The sequence below is a fragment of the Balaenoptera acutorostrata genome, chromosome X (assembly GCF_949987535.1).
Source record: "Balaenoptera acutorostrata chromosome X, mBalAcu1.1, whole genome shotgun sequence".
Taxonomy (NCBI): Eukaryota; Metazoa; Chordata; class Mammalia; order Artiodactyla; family Balaenopteridae; genus Balaenoptera; species Balaenoptera acutorostrata.
In genome coordinates this window covers 90,976,092-90,996,144 of record NC_080085.1, presented here as the reverse complement: position 1 = coordinate 90,996,144, position 20,053 = coordinate 90,976,092, and the positions used below count along the sequence as shown (strand labels likewise).

The following is a 20,053-nucleotide window of genomic DNA, read 5'->3' as shown; positions in this document are numbered from 1 at the left end:
CACACCAGGGTAGATTTCAGGGTAGGTTTTATTGTGCTCCTAGAGCCGAGCAGAGAAGAGAGATTTAGAGATGAAAAGCCACTTGTCCCAGGTCACATAACCTGAACCAAGCAGAGCAGGGACTAACATCACAGACTAAACCCTGGGTCCAGACCCTTTCCTCTGTGCTTGTTTTCTTCTTGGCTGTGAATGCTCCCCACCTCTCGTTTCCTGAGAAGCAGAAACACAGTGAAGTCTCTCAGCCTTTTTTTTTTCTTCCTAACTATGATAATTTCCTATTTAGATTATAAAGTTGGCGATATGTCTTCATTAGCCGGATATTTACCCAGGAATTTTTCTGGTACTGAGACCATTGATGTGATATTCTCAATTTCAGGGTACAATAAGCAAGTTACCTCCTTACAAAGAAGAGCAAGACGCTGGTGTATTTACCAAAGGAGGTATAACAATTGGTCTGAACAAGTCAGGTCTGGTATTCATCCTTCATCCCAGCAACACCAAGATGGAGATCGAGCAACAAGTGATGTTCACAAGGATACTGGAGTAAGATAGTAAGTGACGAGGCAGCATGGCTGACAAGTATCAACCAGTGAAAAACAAAACCTTGTAGTTAAATATGTCATTCTTCTCTCTAACCTGGAAGAGTGAGGAATGATGGGATCAGGTTAATGGTTGAGCAATCTTTATTGTAGCTCTGCTATCATTGGGGAAAATGTAGAGAAGACTTCCCAAGGCTATACGGACCACTTTCTTCTCTCCACTTCCCCACAGTGCTCCCTATGCCATTCCATCCTGTCATCGGAGAGGCAATTTTCAGAAACAAGATGAAACCCATGTTAACAAGGAGACAGAGCAAAAGCCTCCAGAGAGACGAATGGAGAGAAACAGGCAGGATGAGACCTTGGGGAGCTGGTTCAAGACCACAGTGAGTGTGCTGGCTAAATGGACCTGACATGTAGAAGAAGATGACAGAGGGAGTCATGTTGGGCGTGTGTAGAGATGCTGGGAACTTTTCTCTCGTGGCAGTGGAGTTGGTAATCTGTCTTGTTATTACTAGGAGTTAACTTCCTAGATCATGTGAGGGCAGGTTCAGAGAAGCAACATAAAGGGAGCAGACTGACTGCAGGGGGCATGGGAGAGGCTGTCTAAAAGCAAAGGAGGAAACTACTGCCAAGGAGATGGAGCAACTTCACACCAGAAGACGCAGTTTGGCTCAAGCTGAGTGTGGGAGGAGGTTGAGTCTCTGGGGTCCTTGTCAGAGGGGCAGGCCAGGTCTGCCTTAGGTAGGATCTCTTAGAACTTTATAAAAGTAAGTACATGTGAAAGACATGAAGTCGATTATTTCAGGAAAAGTATTTAAGTGGAAAGAAAGGGTATTTAGGAAGTCCATGTCTGGTGTAAAAGTTAGCGATAACAGATAGTGTCCTACCTTAAGAAATTACCTAAAGCCTGAAAAAAGGTCCTAAAGCAAGACACAGCTGGGTCTTATCTTAACCTTGGATTCCATTGTATCAGTTTTCTTTCCCCAATTATTTCTTTGGCTCCTAGATTCCCTTCGGTATTCAATATGATGAGAAGTGGCTGCTGAATTTGATTCAGAAGCAATGCAGTGTCCCCTTCACCCCAGTCGAAGTAAGAGAGGACATGGAGGCCCATGAGAGGAAACGGGGTAGTTGGCAGGCCCAGATGAGAAAAGCCTCTGGTCTCATATTATGCTTCTCTTGTCACTCTCCCTACAGCTTCACTATGAGAAAATGCAGGCCCAGTTCTTCGTTGAGAATGCCAACATTGCCTTCGCACTGAAGAATGTCAATGGCAAGATTTACAATGAGGCTAATGAAAGTGTGTGTGTCAAGGGCATGAGCAGGGCTAGCAGGGGACAAGAGGGCAGGACAGGGGCATGGTCTTGCTTGATCCCAGGGCTCAGATTTCCTGGAGCTTACCCAGCCCCTCTTGTGTTCTCAACAGATATCTATCTTTGTTGATCCCTGTGATGCACTGCACTCTGTGCTGAAGGAGCTGAGGTCAGAAAAGGTGGAGCAGATAAAGGTAACGCAGACTCAACACAACCTGTGCACTCACAGCCAGACCCACCTATTGCCCCCGATCACCACCTCAGACTCAGAGCCCTGAACCCCATCCCTAACTCTGCAGCTGCCCATGAAGGAACGACACGATGCCTCCCAGCAATCTCTTGACATCCAGAGGCTCTGCTCTGACCCTGGTATGGCTACAGCAGTAATTGTAGAGCAGGTGAGGGCAGAGGGGTCTAGCTGGGAAGGATACTCAGGAATGGTACCTCGGGGAGGGGTTGGTGCTGGAGCTGTACCAGCCAGGAGCCTCTCAGCCTCTGTTTCCCTCCTCCTGGCTTCCTGGAGACTTGATGACCCGTGATACTGGAATGCCGCGAAACCCTAGAAATGGCATGGCCGCCTCCCTGCAGATCCATCCAGGGAATATGCCCAAGGTGAGGACCTTAGACCCAATGTTGGGGCTGGTGGTGATGGTGGGAGAGATTAGGTAGAAGAGGCAGATTGGTCTCAGGTATCCCCTGCTGGGGTCCTCACTCTAACTCTTTCCTCATCATAGCTTTTGCCCTTGGAGCTGAGCAATAAGAAACCCTACCAGCTGCATGGCCTGTCCAACTCTATGCCGAATGCTTCCAACACCAAGAACTTGAACCTCTCCAACACTGAGGTGAGGTGTGGTACCCAGATCCATCTTTGAAGGGAAGGTGGGAAAGCTCATGTGATGGTGACAGAGGAAGGGAAATGGATTTGTAGGAAAAGGAAGGGACTGGGGTGCACGGCCATCTTGGCTCTGTTTCTCTGGCCCATGTGGTTCCTCCTCATAATCACAGGTGAAGTCTGCAGGGGAGATGGACAAGGGTGAGCGGCTGGAGCCAGAAGGGATGTGTGCAGACAGAAACCCCCTGTGCACCAGCTTCCCTGATAAGTCAACCAACATAAGGTCAGATGTATCCTCTGAGCTACTCCCGAAAGTGGCCGTTTGCAAGGGGCAGCTGACATGGACCTCAGGGAGGACTACAGGCCCTATGCTCTCCTCTCTGCATCACAAAGTTGACAAAGTTTCAACCAACATCCAATGGGCCCCCAGCCCAATATCTGCATATTTTACATTCTTACCTGCTGTGTCTGAGCCATTCTGGGGCAGGTGAAGAGCTGCAAAAGGGGCGCCGTTTCCCCTTTCTTCTCTCTTCTTCCCTTACCCCCAACACGGGAGAGCTTCTTTCCCTTCCCTTTGTTTTCTCTCTCTCCCTTGCCTCTAGGCCCGAATGTCTCTGTCATCTCTCCCCTCGTACCTTCACTCCTTTTCTGTCTTCATCCCCCTTCATCTCCCTCCCTGCCTCCTGAGCCCCACCTCACTCGCCTCCCTGCCCCAGCATCCTGGGCCATCCATGGGGGGAGTCCAGGTCTTGGTCCAGATCTTGGCAGAGTGCTGGACCCCCAGTGAGGTAGCAGAGCCTCGGGCACACACCCCATTCCCTCTTCTCTCCACATCCTTCAGTGGGGCCCTGGAGGAAGGAAGGGAGGGGAAGGAAGCCCTGCAGCATGGGTTTGAAATGCTGGTCCTTGTGGCACTGGAGAAGGGAGTCCGGGCAGTCTGTGGGGGAGCTACCCAGGGGAAGGAGAGGAAGGGAGGGAGGGAGGCGGGGAGGGAGGTAGGGCATGCTCTCCCTCTGTGTCAGTCGATGGGGGGCGTGTTCAGGGCCCTGGAAGCCTGGGACACTGGGGTGTGGGTGTACTTGCTCCCATGAGGAGGAGGGTCACCACCATAGTTTCACTGGCTTTTCTGTTTTGTCTTGATTTTGGCAGCTCCATCCTGGAATTGTTCCCCAAGTTACTAACCTTGGTAAGTGTATACCTTGTTCACTGACTCCTCTAACTGGCACTGACAGCACCCACAAACTACTCTGAACCCCGTTGGGTCTTGCCCCAGTTACAGTTTTGAAACTGACCCTTAAAAGTCCTGGGCGGAGGGGGATGGTACAGCCCCTGTGGGAACCTGACAAAGGCTCTGGATCTTCTTCAACCACGTTCTTCACAGGCTTTGGGGAACCCACGGTGATGATCCAAACTGCAGTCCTGCCCATGGAATTTCCAGGGCCCTTTCACCCCTGACCTCTGACCCTCACCCTCTCTTGGGCCCATCCTTTTCCCTGATCATCCGGTACCACCTCCTGGTCTGCACTGCTGACTTCCTCTTCTCTTCCCCAGGGCGGCCAGGAGACATCCCCACTGGCTAAGTGTGGTATTGAAGCCTGCAAGCGCTTACCAACCTGCAAGGTGAGGATGGACGATCAAGTCGGGTTGTAAGTGGTGCATGAGAAGGGGGTGTCAGCCCTGGTCCTGAGGACTGTTTTGATTCCAGGGCAGCTACTTTGGATCTGATGAGCTGAAGAGCCTAGTCCTGCAATTCCTGCAGCAGTAAGTACCTCTGGGAAGCTGAGCAAGGGGGGGAGGGTGAGGACAGGTGAGGCCACCTAAGCACAGGTCTGCTCAGGGGAGTTTCCAAGCCTCATGTGAGGTCCAGACCACAGAGATAGACTGTCCTCATTGCTCCCCCTCAGGTACTACTTGATCCATGACTATGGAGACCGACGGTGTCTCGTGGGTGCTTATCACGAGCAGGCCTGCTTCTCCCTGACCATTCCCTTCCACCCCGAGGACCCAGCCCCGTGAGTATCACAGCACAGGCTCTGCTCCTGGGCCGTGTGCCTCCCCAGCAGACACAGGCCAGCTCCTGCAAACACCCACCACCCACTGTTGCTCTTTGTCTCCTAGAAGCAGCTTGTGCGAGTACTTCAAGGACAGCAGGAATATGAAGAAGCTCACGGACCCCCGTGAGTGTGTGGTGGGAAGACTGGGTGGGAAAGGGCGTTGAAGGGGTCAATCATAGGGCCCAGGGCGTGGCAGCCCCTGACCTTGGCTCGCTTCCCCTCCCCTCACAGACCTGCGGGTCCAGCTGCTGAAGCACACAAATCGTGTCATTGTGCACACCCTCTGTGTGTTGCCCAAGACTCAGCATGACTTAAGCTCCTTCGTGGTGGACACGTGGTTCCAGACGGTGAGCGCCTGCTTCCTCCCTCGGGCGGGCCCAGGAAGCCGCAGGTGGGTAGGAGGTGCAGGTGGTGACTGGGCGCCTGGGCTCTTCCCTTTCAGGAAACGATGCTCTGCTTCTCCGTCAGCGGGGTGTTCAAGGAAGGTGAGTGTGTGTAGAGCCCCCCTCCCCAGATGCACCACTGCTGCCTCCCCCTGGCCAGGCTCACTCCCAGAACCACCCAGCTTCCCTGACACCTTCCCTTCCCTTCCGTTCCCTTCCCTTTCCTTCCCCTTCTCTTCTCTTCCTTTCCCCTCCCCTCCCTCCCTCCCATTCCCTCCCCTCCCTCCTCTCCCCTCCCCTCCCTCCCCTTCCCCACTGTGTTCTCCAGCCCTCAGGCTTCCCACAGACAACCCAGGTCTGAGTTGTGTCCATGCCTGTCTGCCCTGCACACCCTGGCCGTTGGGGACACAGGCTGTGGAGTTTGGTGGCTCTCATCCCAGATACTTACTCTGAGAACTTGGGCCGTTACTTAACCTCTCAGTTTCCTCATTTGCAAAATGGGATAGTAGCATCCACCTCCTGGGCGGCTGTGAAAAACGCATCCCGTGAACTTGTGTAGTGGTTGTCAGGGGCCCTGTCACTGGGCGCAGACTGCTCCTATAGTTGCCCTCCCCATTGCCCACACCCTGGCCCCCATGAACAACTGCCCTCTCAGCATGAGTATCCAGTCACAGCCTGACTGGGGACCGCCGGTTGAGCGTGTACAGCACGTGTGGCTCTAAGGGGTACTGTTGTTTGTTTGCTGTTGAAGTGGAAGGAAGTTCTCAGGGCTGCGTGCGTGCCCTCACCCGGACCTTCATCGCTACCCCTGCCAGCTACTCCAGGTGAGAGCCCTGTTGTGGGCGGGAATGCCCATCCCCGCCTGGGCTCAGGGGTGTGGGAATGCGGTGGCGCAGACCTTAGGTTTACTCGGTATTGTGGAAAGCCAGCAGGGAGATCCCAGGAGCAGTCTAGCCTAGTGGTTAAGAAGAGCATGGGCTCTGGAGTCGGCCTATGCGTTCTCTCGTTGACCCAGCACTCACTCGCTGTGTGACCTTGGTCAAGTCACATGACCTCTCTGTGACTCAGTGTCTTCTTCCGAGAATGGGGATCAGAGCGTCCACCCCTTGGGCTGTGGTAAAGGGTAAATGCAAAATTGCCCGTGGGTTGGGGATAAACCTGTAAATCGAGTGAAGGTGGTGGACAGTCTCTCCAAAGGTGAGCTCTGTGGGAGGGGCAGAGGTACCAGTCAAGGAACCTGGGAGACAGACACAGGAGGGGTCTGGGAAGAATCTATTTGCTGAGTGCCAGTGGGAGCAGGATCATTGTTGGGAGTGTGAACCATCAGTTTTCTGAGAGTCCATATTTCCTCCAGTCTTTGCATCGTGAATGATGAGCTGTTTGTGAGTGACTCCAACCCCAAGAAGACTGAGTCTGTGTTCTTCATCCCAAAGCCTACATGCTGTGCTAGCTCCATTCCCACCCTCTCCATGGAGCGGCAGGAAATGGTGCAGGCTTTGTCCACCTGGTCTGGGATGAACCTCCAGGATTCTCAGAAGTGATGATGAAGATCATAGTGTGCACATATATTCGTTACCTTGGAAAAGCATTCATTGTGTTCAGTTTTGTGGGGAGATGAAGTAGAATCAAAATGGAATTGACAGCATATCTCTGTGTGTGTTTCTCTTTCTAGGTCTCCTCTAGCCCAATCATCCCCCTGTCACTAGTGTAATTTTTCTTCAGTTCAGACTCTGGCTGGATTCCAATCTCAGGATTCAATTACCCAGAAAATGATAGATACAGAGGGATTGCTACCAGGTGGTGAAAAATTCCAGAAAACTTTGGTTGAAGCCATTATACCAAGATCCCAACCTCCATCCCTCATTTCCCCTTGCTGAGCACCCTGGTCTGAAAGTCTCAGAGCTGACATTCTGATCTGGCCACCTGGTTGCAGCCATCTTCATTGTTCATTTTTAAGGAAAAGGAGTACATTTTGCAAAGAGTAGCAGATGTCTTGGAGTGGTTTGTTTACTATGAATCCAGTTTTGTTTTGAAAATTCATATGTATATCAAAGTAGTTCCATCTGCTGTTGACCCCAAATCTACATCATGTTCATTGATGTATCACTTCCCTCATCAGTGTAGGTTGACATGTCCACACTGTAGAGGGTCCTTCCCAGGGAGCAGCATGTTTACCCTCCATCACCCACTCCTGTACAGGCTGCCCAGTGCTTCCCCAACATCCTGTCTGTCGTCCCATGACCGGGACAGTGGATACAGCTGTCCAGACTCCAGTCTGTGCCCCATTCCTCTCAGTTACCTTCCCAAGGCCATGTGTTTCCCCATGCTGCTGACTGTCAATGCACTGCTGCTACCTGGTGAGTCGTTGTATTCATGCCATGGAGTATGTTTTTATGGCTTCTTTAACACCTATCAATTTTTTCAGACAGAATTAGAATTATTTTATACATAGGTCAATACAGTGGCTTTTGAGGGAGAACATTGTATTTTTTTTTCTTTTTGCTCTTTCAATAAAGTTTTTTTTAAAATAAATTTATTTATTTATTTATTTATTTTTGGCTGTGTTGGGTCTTCGTTTCTGTGTGAGGGCTTTCTCTAGTTGTGGCGAGTGGGGGCCACTCTTCATCGCAGTGCGCGGGCCTCTCACTGTCGTGGCCTCTCCCGTTGCGGAGCACAGGCTCCAGACGCGCAGGCTCAGTAGTTGTGGCTCACGGGCTTAGTTGCTCCGCGGCATGTGGGATCTTCCCAGACCAGGGCTCAAACCCGTGTCCCCTGCATTGGCAGGCAGATTCTTAACCACTGCGCCACCAGGGAAGCCTCAATAAAGTTCTTTGTAGAGAGCTCTGATACTGGAGGTACGTTGGTGCCACCTCATGACAGAAGCCTGAGTGCAGCTTGAACAGGCAGAACAGGCAGGTGGGAGGGAGAGCCTATGTGTGACCAAAATTCACCAGGCAGAGCTTTCTGGAAATATGTGTGTAAACAGAGAAACCCAGTTACAGGTTCACTGAGGTATCCAGACAGAAATCACAGCCTCTCTCTATGTGTTGGCACTCTCTCTACCCTTTGATTTACTTTCTCTGCATCCTCCCAGAAATTTTTCACTGAGGGCCTTCTCCTCATTTGTTGATGAACTCCGTTCATCAGCTCAGTGAATTTTATCAAAACACAACACTTTTGCCAAGTTTACCCCAAATTTAACATTCACCCTCACTACCTTCTGTAAATTTTTATTTGTGGTTAAAAAAAAGCATAACATAATTTTCTATCTTAATCACTTAACCATTTTTAACTGTATAGCTCAGGAGTGTTAAGTATATTCACATTGCTGTGTAACACATCTCCAGAATGTTTTCATCTTTCAAAACTGAAACTCTATGGCCACCAAACCACAACTCCCTATTCCCATCTCCCCCCAGCCCCTGACAACCACCCCCATCTATCTGTCTCTATGAATTTGATTACTTTAGATACTTCATATAATTGGAATCATACATCATTTGTCATTTTGTGACTGGCTTATTTCACTTAACATTGTATCCTCAAGGTTCATCCATGTTGTAGCATGTGACAAGATTTCCTTCTTTTTAAAGGCTAAATAATATTCTATTGTATGTGTATACCATATTTTGCCTATCCATTCATCTATTTTGATGGATAATTGGGTTGCTTCCACTTCTTGCCTATTGCAAATAATGCTCAATGAACACAGGTGTGACAATATCTCTTCAGGATCCTGATTTCATTTATTTTGGATATATAACCAGAAATGGGGTTATATGGATCATATGATCATTCTATTTTTAATTTTTTGAGAATGCTCCCTACGATTTTCTATAGCAGTTATATATATATCATTTTCCATTCCCACCCACAGTGCACAAGGGTTCCAATTTCTCTACATCTTCAACTACACTTATTAGTTTCTATTTTTTTTTTATTGTGGCCATCATGATGGGTGTGAGGTGACATCTCATTGTGATTTTAATTTGCATTACCCTAATGATTAGTGATCTTGAACATCTTTTCATATGCTTATTGGCATTTGTTTCCTTTTTGTTGAATTATGGGAATTCTTCATATATTCTGGATATTAACCCCTTGTCAAATATATGATTTACAAATACTTTCTTCCATTATGTGAATTGCTTTTTCATATTGTTGATTGTTTCCTTTGATGCCCCAAAGTTTTTAAATTTGATGTAGTCCCATTTGTCTATCTTTGCTTTTGTTTCTTGTGCTTTTGCTGTCATATCCAAGAAATCATTTTCAAATCCAAAATCATGTAGATTTTCCTCTATGTTGTCTTCTAGGTGTTTTACAGCTTTAGGTCATATGTTTAGGTCTTTGCTGCATTTTGAATTAATTTTTCTATATGGTATAAGGTAAGGGTTCAAGCTCATCCTTTTCCATGTGTATATCCAGTTTTTCCAAAACCATATGTTGAAGAGACTATCCTTTCCCCCATTGTGTGGTTTTAGTATCCTTGTTGAAAATCATTTTACCATGTACATGATAGTTTATTTCTGGTATCTCTATTCTAAATATCTGTCTTTATGCAAGTATCACAGTGTTTTGATGACTATAGCTTTGTAATATCATGAAATCAGGACGTGTGATGCCTGTAAGTTTGTTATTTTTCAGAAATGTTTGGCTATTTGGGGTCCTTTGAGATTCCATACGAAATTTGGGATTTTTTTTTCTATTTCTGTAAAAAATCCATTGGGATTTTAATAGAGATTGCATTGAATCTCTAGATGACTTCAGGCAGTATGAACATTTTAACAACAGTAAGTCTTCCTAGCTATGAAAATGGGATGTCTTCTCATTAAATTTTGTCTTCTTTAATTTCTTTCTTCAATGTTTTATAGTTTTCAGTGTAAAATTCTTTCAACTCCTTTGTTAAATTTATTCCTAAGTATTTTAGTCTTTTTGATGCTATTGTAAATGGGTTTGTTTCTTAATTTACTTTTCAGATTGTTCAGTGCTAGTGTAAGGAAACACAACTAATTTTTGCATGTTGATTTTATGTTTTTCAACTTTGCTGAATTTATTAGTTCTGACAGTTTTTTTCCGCCTGGAATGTTTATAGTTTTCTACATATAAGACCATATCATTGGCAAACAGAGATAATTTTCCTTCTTCCTTTCCATTTGGATGCTTTTTATTTGTTTTTCTTGTCTAGTTTCTCTGGCTAGGACTTCTAGTACTATGTTGAATAGAAGTGATGAGAGTGGGCATTCTCGCCCTGTTGAATTTAGAAGAAAAGCTTTCAGTCTTTCAAAGTTGAGTATGATATTAGCTATAGGATTTTCATATATGACCTTTATTACATTGAGGTAGTTTCCTTCTCTTCTAGTTTGTTGAATGCTTTTATCATAAAAGGGTGTTAAGTTTTGTCAAGTGCTTTTTTTTTCATCAATTAAGATGATCATGTTTGTTTTTTTTTTCCTTCATTCTGTTAATGTAGTGTATTACGTGATTGATTTTTGTGGTTGACTCATATTTGCATTCCAGGAGTAAACCCACTTGAGCATGGCATATAATCCTTTTAATAAGTTGTTGAATTCAGGTTGCTAGTATTTTGTTGAGGCTTTCAACATTAATGTTTATTAAAGATATTGGCGTGTAGTTTTCTTTTCTTGTAGCATCTTTGTCTGGCTTTGGTATCAGGGTAATGTTGGCCTCATAAAATGAGGTTGGAAGCATTCCCCCCCTTCAATTTTTTTGGAAGAGTTTGAGGAAGACTGGTACGAATGGTTCTTTAAATGGTTAGTAGAATTCTCTAATAAATCCATTCAATCCTGGGCTTTTCTTTTTGGGGAGAGATCTGCTTACTGATTTATTCTTTTTACTATTTATAAATGTGTTCAGAATTTGAAAGAAAATTTCTTCATGGTTCTGTCTTGGTAGGTTGTATGTTTCTGGGAATTTGTCCATTTTTTTCTAGGTTATCCAATTTTTTGGCATATAATTGTTAATAGTATTCTCTTATAATCCTTTTCATTTCTGTGGCATCAGTTGTAATGTCCCTCTTTAATTTCTCATTTTAGATTTTTTAAAATTATTTATTTGGTTTCGCTGGGTCTTAGTTGTGGCAGGCAGGCTCCTTAGTTGTGGCTTGCTGGCTTTTTAGTTGTGGCATGAGTACTCTTAGTTGCAGCATGCATGTGGGATCTAGTTCCCTGACCAGGGATTGAACGTGGGCCCCCTGCATTGCGAGCACGGAGTCTTAACCACTGCACCACCAGGGAAGTCCCTAATTTCTGATTTTAGTTATTTGAATCTTCTCTCTTTATTCTTAATCTACCTAAGGGTTTGTCAATTTCATTGAGCTTTTCAAAAAACCAACTCTTAGTTTCATTTTTTCCTATAGTTTTTCTATTCTCTCCACTTTCATTTACATATTTCTTTTGTGCAGTTATTTCTTTAAATTTAAGATCTGAACTCCCCTCCAAAACAGAGCCATGTATGTTGCCTAAACACTCAGATATGGTTGGGCAATTCTGTGCTGTTGTAGAGTTATGGGGTCAGCATACTTAACTTAAATGTGTACTTAGCTATCATCCACACTGTCTGACCAGTTCCACTGTGTTCTGTAGAATATCTGCACAGGATTTCCCCTAGGATGTGATCGTTTGTTTCTGGATTCCCACCATGTTATCTGGAACTCTTTTTTTTTTTATACACAGTTGACTCTATGAATTTGAATCCTTGTTGGAGAGCTTCATTGGTTTACCATGGCAGCCCACAATGCCCCGTTCTTGTGTCTTTAAAGTGATCTGTCTGCCAACCTAGTGAAGGTAAGGATTATCGAAGATATAGGGAATGAGTCCTGCACTGAGCTGAGTCCTTTGACCTTGGAGCAGAATCATTTAATACCCAGGGAGTGGATGTGACAAAATGTAATTGGTGGTGTTATAACAGTTTATGACATCTGGAAAGTGTTGCCTTCCAAAAGATATTTTGGGAGGAGACCTTCAAGATGGCAGCGGAGTGAGACGTGGAGATCGCCTTCCTCCCCACAGATACATCAGAAATACATCTACATGTGGAACAAATCCTACAGAACACCTAATGAATGCTGGCAGAAGACCTCAGACTTCCCAAAAGGCAAGAAACTCCCCAGGCACCTGGCCGTGTGGCTGACAGGGTCTCCAATACTTCCAGATAGGTTTCTGGACCTGCTGTGGGCACTGTGAGGCCAGCTCAGACTCTGATCTAGCCTTACTCTGGCGTGTACTTGCCCCCAAATTCCACAGTTGCCCCCAAGGTCCACAGCCTCAATTGTGGGAACACTCATTGTCTATTCAGGTATTCCACAGATGCAGGATTTACCAAGCTGATTGCGGGGATTTAATCTGCTGCTCCTGCAGCTGCACGGGGATATTTCCCTTTCTCTTCTTTGGTCTCACAGATCCTGGGGTTCAGCTTTGGTTTTGGCTCTGCCTCTGCATGTGGGCTGCCCTCAGGCATCTGTTCCCCACTCAGGCAAGAGGGGGGCGAAAGCAAGGGCTGATTAAGGCCCACTTGCTCACTCAGGCCAGAGAGAGGAATGGATACAGCAGTCACAGTAAGGATGTGTGGGGAGTGCCTGCGGCAGCAGAGGCCAGCAGGATATTGCCACAGTGTGAGGTGCACCATGCATTCTCCAGTGGAAGTTGGCCCCAGATTGCAGGGTCTTCGGCAGTGGCAGGCTGCACAGGCTCCCAGGAAGTTGTGGGCAGTGGCCCGCGCTTGCACACAGGATCCTTGGTGGCGGTGGCAGCAGTCGTGGTGTCCTCCTGTGGGGTCCGAGATAACAGCCGTGGCTCGCTCCCGCCTCTGGAGCTCACGTAGGCAGTGCCCTGGCATCTGTGGGCACATGGAGCAGGAAGTACCTATGGCGGGCCCACCCCTCTCCTTGCATACCCCACAACAACGGTCTCTTGCCACTCTGGCAGGCCCAGGGGAGGTGTGGACAGTAACCTGTGCTTGCACACAGGCTTCTTGGTGGCTGCAGCAGCAGCGTTAGCATTTCATGCCCGTCTCTGGTGTCTGCGCTGATAGCCGTGGCTCGCGCCCGCCTCTGAAGCTCATTTAGGCTGTGCTCTGAATCACCTCTCCTTGCGCACCCCGAAACAATGGTCTCTTGCCTCTTCGGCAGGTCCAGACTTTTTCCTGGACTCCGCCCCTGCTAGCTGAGGCGCACTAGCCCCCTTCAGGCTGTGTTCACACAGCCAACCCCAGTCCTCTCCCTGGGGTCTGACTTCCGAAGCCTGATCCTCAGCTCCCAGCCCCCGCCCACCCCGGCGGGTGAACAGACAAGCCTCTCGGGCTGGTGAGTGCTGGTCGGCACTGATCCTCTGTGCGGGAATCTCTCCACTTTGCCCTCTGCACCCCTGTTGCTGCGCTCTCCTCTGTGGCTCCGAAGCTTCCCCACCACCAGCCTCCATCTCTGCCAGTGAAGGGGCTCCCTAGTGTGTGGAAGCTTTTCCTCCTTCACAGCTCCCTCCCAGAGGTGCAGGTCCCATCCGTATTCTTTTGTCTCTGTTTTTTTCTTTTTTCTTTTGCCCTACCCAGGTACGTGGGGAGTTTCTTGCCTTTTGGGAAGTCTGAGGTCTTCTGCCAGCGTTCAGTAGGTGTTCTGTAGGAGTTGTTCTACGTGTAGACGTATTTTTGATGCATTTGTGAGGAAGAAGGTGATCTCCAAGTATTACTCCTCCTCCGTCTTGAAGGTCCCCTCCCCCACTGCTGAGAACAATTTTAAAAGTAGATACACAGATTTCTTTTCTAGAGTTGCTAATTTAATAGGTCTGGGATGTAGCATGGGAGCCTGCATTTTGAAAAATCACCCCAGGCATTCCTAAAATCAGTTAAATTAGAGAAACCCTAACTGGGATAGGTATAAAAATGGTTGCTTATTGGTCTGCCTGATGAACATTGCTTTTAATCTTAGTTCATCACATATAAAATTTATCTTGCCTATTATTTTACTACTATTATCTTTAGCAATTACCCGTTTTAAATTTTTTAAACAACAAAAACACTAGTAGCATACAATATGAAACAGTTTAGAGTTTTACTTTCAACTCATGTAGAAAAATACATACCATATATTTATATGTTTTAATGAAATCACATGCTATATAGTCAGTCCTCTGTATCTGCAGGTTCTGCATCCTTGGACTCAACCAACTGCAGATAGAAAATATCCAGGGAAAAAATTCCAGAAACTTCCAAAGAGCAAAACTTGAATTTGCCGCATTCCAGCAACTATTTACATAACATTTACATCTTATGCACAGCTATTTACTTACCATTTACATTGTATTAGTTATTATAAGTTATCTTGATGACATTTAAAGTGTATGGGAGGATGTGCATAAGTTATATGGAAATACTACACTATTTTATATAAGGGACTTGAGCATCTGCAGAATTTAGTATCTGCAGGGGTCCTGGAACAAACTCCCTGCAAAGACAGCTGTATATGGTTCTTCCACTTGCTTTTTTCCCCCCTTTAAAAATATTCCTTGGATAATTATTCATGTCAGTAAACATACAAGTATTCATTCTTTTTTTTAAAAAATGAGATAGAATTTATATATAACGTTGTTTAACTTTAAGGTGTACAACATGTTGATTTGATGCATTTATATTTGGCAATATGACTACCACAATAGCTTTAGTTATAACCTCTATCACATCACATAATTATCATTTCTCTTTTGTGGTGAGTACATATAAGATCTAATCTCTCAGCAATTTTGAAGGATAATACCGTACTGTTGACATAATCACTATGCTGTGCATTAGACTTCCAAAATTTATTCATCTACTGGATGCAAGCCTGTACCCTTTAACAACATCTCCCCAATTTCTCCACCCGTAGCCCCTGGTAACTATCATTCTACTCTCTGTTTCTACGAGTTGGGCTTTTCTAGAGTCCACCTATAAGTGATATCATACAGTATTTGTCTTTCTCTGTCTGGCTTATCTCACTAGGCACACATCCTTTGACAGAAACTTAGGTTGTTTCCACATTTTGGTTATTGTGAATAATGCTGCAATAAACATGGGAGTGCAGATATCATTTTGACATTCTGTTTTCATTTCCTTTGGATATATACCTAAAATGGGATTGCTGGATGACATAGTAGTTATATTTTTAATTTTATGAGGAAACTCCATACTGATTTCCATAGTGGCTGAACCAAGTTACATTCCCACCAACAATGTATAAGTGATCGCTTTTCTCCACATTCTTGCCAAAACTTGCTATCTCTTGTCTTTTCTTTTTTTTTTAACATCTTTATTGGAGTATAATTGCTTTACAATGTTGTATTAGTTTCTGCTGTATAACAAAGTGAATCAGCTATATGTATACATATATCCCTATATTCCCTCCCTCTTGTATCTCCCTCCCACCCTCCCTATCCCACCCCTCTAGGTGGTCACAAAGCACCGAGCTGGTCTCCCTGTGCTATGCAGCTGCTTCCCACTACCTATATCTTTTACATTTGGTAATGTGTATATGTCCATGCCACTCTCTCACTTCGTCCCAGCTTACCCTTCCCCCTCCCCGTGTCCTTAAGTGCATTCTCTACGTCTGCATCTTTATTCCTGTCCTGCCCCTAGGTTCATTAGAACCATTGTTTTTCAGATTCCATTCTTGATGATAGCCATTCTAACAGGTGTGAGGTGATAGCTCATTGTGGTTTTGATTGCATTTCCCTAGTAATTAGTGGTGTTGAGCATCTTTTCATGTACCTTTTGTCCATTTGGATGTCTTCTTTGGAAAAATGTCTATTTAGATCTTCTGTCCATTTTTCAATCATCTGATTGTTGATTTTTTGTTATGGTTGTTATTGAGCTGTATGAGTTCTTTACATATTTTGGATAGAAACCACTTATTTAATATATGGTTTGCAAGTATTTTCTCTCATTCTGTAGATTGCCTTTAATTATGTTGACGTTTTTATTGATTTGCAGAAGCTTTCTATTTTGATATAGGCCCACTTGTTGATTTTTGCTTTTATTGTTTTTGCTTTTGACATCACGTCAAAAAAAAAAATCATTGCCAAGACCAGTATCAAAGAGCTTTTCCCCTATGTTTTCTTCTAGGAGTTTTACAGTTTCAGGACTTATGTTTAAGACTTTAATCCATTTTGAGTGTATCTTTGTGAGTGGTGCAAAATAGGGTCCAATTTCATTTTTCTGCATGTGATTATCCAGTTTTCACGACACCATTTCTTGAAGACCAATATCCTTTCTCCAATGAGTGTTCTTGGCTCCCTTGTCAAATATTAGTTGACTGTATATGCAGGAGTTTATTTCTGGACTCTCTATTTTGTTCCATTGGTCTATGTGTCTATTTTTAAGCCACTAACAAATTGTTTAGTTACTATAGCTTTGTAGTATAGTTTGAAATCAGAAAGTGTGATGCCTCTAGCTTTGTTCTTCTTTCTCAGGATTGCTTTTGCTATCCAGGTCTTTTGTGGTTCCACACAAATTTTAGGATTTTTTTTTTCTATTTCATTTTAAAATGCCATTGGAATTTTTATACAGACTGCATTGACTCTATAGATGGCTTTGTGTAGTATGGACATTTTAACAATATTAGTTATTGTGATCTATGAACACTGGATATCTTTCCATTTGTGTCTTCAATTTATTTTATCTGAGTCTTGTAGTTTTTATTGCACAAATCTTTCACTTCCTTAGTTAAATTGCTTTGTAAGTATTTTATTTTTTTTGATGTTTTTGAGAATGGAATAATTTTCTTTATTTCTTTTTCAGATACTTTGTTGTTAGTGTACAGAAATGCAACTGATTTCTGTATGTTGATTTTATATCCTGCAACTTTACTAAATTTGTTGATTAGTTCCAGTAGCATTTGCTTGAGTCTTTACGATTTTCTATATATAAGATTATATCATCTGCAAATAAAGACTTTTTTCTTCCATTCTTATTTGGATGCCTTTTATTTCTTTGTCTTGCCTAATTGCTCTAGCTAGGACTTCCAGTACTATGTTGAATGAGAGTAGTGAGAGTGGGCACTGTTGTCTTGTTCCTGATCTTAGAGGAAGTGCTTTCAATCTTTTGCCATTGAGTATGACGTTAGCTGTAGTTTGTCATATATGGCCTTTATTATATGTTCATTTTACACCGTTTGTTGAGAATTTTTATCATGAAGGAATGTTTTGTTTTGTCAAATACTTTTTCTGCGTCTATTGAGATGATCATTTTTATCTTTCACTGTAAATATTAATGAGGTGTATTCCATTTAGTAACTTGTGTATAGTGAACCATCCTTGCATCCTAGGGATAAATTCCACTGGGTCATGGGGTATGATCCTTTTAGTGTGTTGTTGGATTCAGTTTGCTAATATTTTTTGAGAATTTTTGCATGCATTTTTATCAGGGATATGGGTCTATAGCTTTTTTTCTTTCCTTGTAGTGTCCTTATCTGACTTTGGTAAAAGGGTAATGCTGGCCTCATAAAATGAATTTGGGAATTTCCCCTCTTTTTCAATGTTTTGGAAGAGTTTGAGAAGGATTGGCATTAATTCTTTAAATGTTTGTTAAAAATTCACCAGTGAAGCACCTGGTCCTGGTCCTGGGCTTTTCTGTGTTAGGAGGTTTTTGATTACTGATTCAAGCTACTTACCTGTTATTGGTCTGCTCATATTTTCTCTTTCTTAATGATTCAGTCTTGGTAGGTTGTGTGTTTCTAGGAATTTATTCATTTCTTCTTGGTTATCCAATTTGTTGGCATATAATTTTTCACAGTAGTCTCTTTTGATCCTATGCATTTCTGTAGTATCAGGTGTAATATCTCCTCTTTTGTTTCTGATTTTATTTGGGTCTTCTCTCTCTCTCTCTCTCTTTTTTTAGTCTAGGTAAAAGTTTGCCAATTTTGCTTCTGTTTTCAAAAATTAACTCTTAGTTTCATTGATTTTTTTCTATTGTTTTTCTCATCTCTGTGTCATTTACCTCTGCTCTGGTCTTTGTTATTTCCTTTCTTCTGCTAACTTCGGACTTACTTTGTTCTTCTTTTTTAGTTCCTTGAGATGTAAAGTTAGGTGGTTTATTTGAGTTCTTTCCAGTTTCTTAATACATGCATAAACTTCCCTCTCAAACTGCTTTTGCAACATCTCACATGATCTGGTATGCTGTGCTTCCTTTTTAATTTATTTTGAAATAGTTTTTCAGTTTGCTTCTGATTTCTTCTTTGACCCATTGGTTGTTCAGGAATGTGTTGTATAATTTCCACATATCTGTGTGTCTTCCAGTTTTCCTCTTGTTCTTGATTTCTAGTTTCATAACACTGTGGTCAGAAAATATATTTGGTATTATTTCAACCTTAAACTTACTAAGACTTGTTTTGTGTCCTAGCATATAGTCTATCCTGGAGAATGTTCATTTTGCACTTGAGGAGAACATGTATTCTCTTTCTTTTGGATGGAATATTCTATAAATATTTGTTACGTCCTTTTGGTCTAATGTATGATTCAAGTCTATCATTTCCTTGTTGATTTCCTGTCTGGATGATATACCCAATGCTGAAAGTGGGGTATTGAAATCCCCTACTATTATCATATTGCTGTCTATATCTTTCTTCAGGTCTGTTAATATTTACTTAATACATTTGGGTGCTCTGATGTTGAGTGCATATATATTTACAATTGTATATCTTCTTGGTAAATTGACCCCTTTATCATTATAGAATGATCTTCTTTGTCTCTTATTAGCATTTTTGGCTTAGAGTCTGTTTTTTCTGATATAAGTATAGCTACTCCTGCTTTCTTTTGTTTTCCACTGCATGGAATATCTTTTCCCATCCCTTCACTTTGTGCCTATGTTTGTCCTTAAATCTAAAGTGAGTCTCTTGTTGGCAGCATGTAGTTTGGTCTTGCTTTTATATCCATCTAGCCACTCTGTGCCTTTTGATTGGTGAATTCAATCCATTTGTTTACATTTAGAGCAATTATTGATCTGTAAGAATTTACTAAAGCCACCTTTTTAATTGCTTTCTGGCTATTTTGTAGTTCCACTGTTTCTTTATTCCTCTGTTTCTGTCTACCTTTTTGAATTGGTGATTTTCCGTGGTGGTATTCTCTGTTTCTCCTTCCTTTATCTTTTGTGAATCTACTCTAAGTTTTTGCTTTGTGGTTACCATGAGGCTTACATAAAACATCTTATAGATAAAATAGTCCATTTTAAGCTGATAGCAACTTAACTTTGATTGCATACAAAAGTTCAACACTTTTATTCCCTCCTTTTATATTTTTGATGTCAAAATTTAACAAGAAAGATGTCTCTTTTTATATTGTGTATTCATGAATAAATTATAGTAGCTATAGTTATTATTATTTTTTAATTTAATTTTTTATTTATTTATGGCTGTGTTGGGTCTTCGTTTCTGTGCAAGGGCTTTCTCCAGTTGTGGCAAGTGGGGGCCACTCTTCATCGCGGTGCACAGGCCTCTCACTATCGCGGCCTCTCTTGTTGCGGAGCACAGGCTCCAGACGCGCAGGCTCAGTAATTGTGGCTCACAGGCCCAGTTGCTCCGCGGCATGTGGAATCTTCCCAGACCAGGGCTCGAACCCGTGTGCCCTGAACTGGCAGGCAGACTCTCAACCACTGTGCCACCAGGGAAGTCTGCTATAGTTATTTTTAATACTCTTTTCCTTTAGCCTTTATACTATAGTTAAGTGGTTAATTCCCTATTTTGTTACAAAATTAGAGTTTTCTAAATATGACTGTATATTTACCTTTACCAATGTGTTGTATACTTTCATATGTTTTTATGTCACTGACTAGCATCTTCTAATTTCAGCATGAAGCCATTCTTTCAGCATTTCTTGCAAGGCAGGTCTAGCAGCAATGAGATCCCTCAGCTTTCATTTGTCTGGGAAAGTCTTTGTTTCTCCTTTATATCTGA

At 43.4% G+C, this 20,053-nt stretch overlaps 1 protein-coding gene across 1 annotated transcript; it reads left to right on the top strand.

Annotated features, from left to right (window-relative positions):
- The first annotated feature begins 300 nt into the window (after positions 1-300).
- Positions 301-6,665, top strand: LOC102997145 (nuclear RNA export factor 3). The gene is made up of 18 exons (XM_007186261.2): positions 301-551; positions 772-925; positions 1,549-1,632; positions 1,740-1,844; positions 1,969-2,049; positions 2,155-2,224; positions 2,379-2,467; positions 2,590-2,697; positions 2,861-3,174; positions 3,837-3,873; positions 4,239-4,307; positions 4,393-4,448; positions 4,592-4,699; positions 4,806-4,864; positions 4,973-5,088; positions 5,184-5,226; positions 5,876-5,948; positions 6,479-6,665. The coding sequence occupies exons 1-18, from the start codon at positions 301-303 to the stop codon at positions 6,663-6,665; spliced, it is 2,004 nt and encodes a 667-aa protein (XP_007186323.2).
- The last annotated feature ends 13,388 nt before the right edge of the window (positions 6,666-20,053 follow it).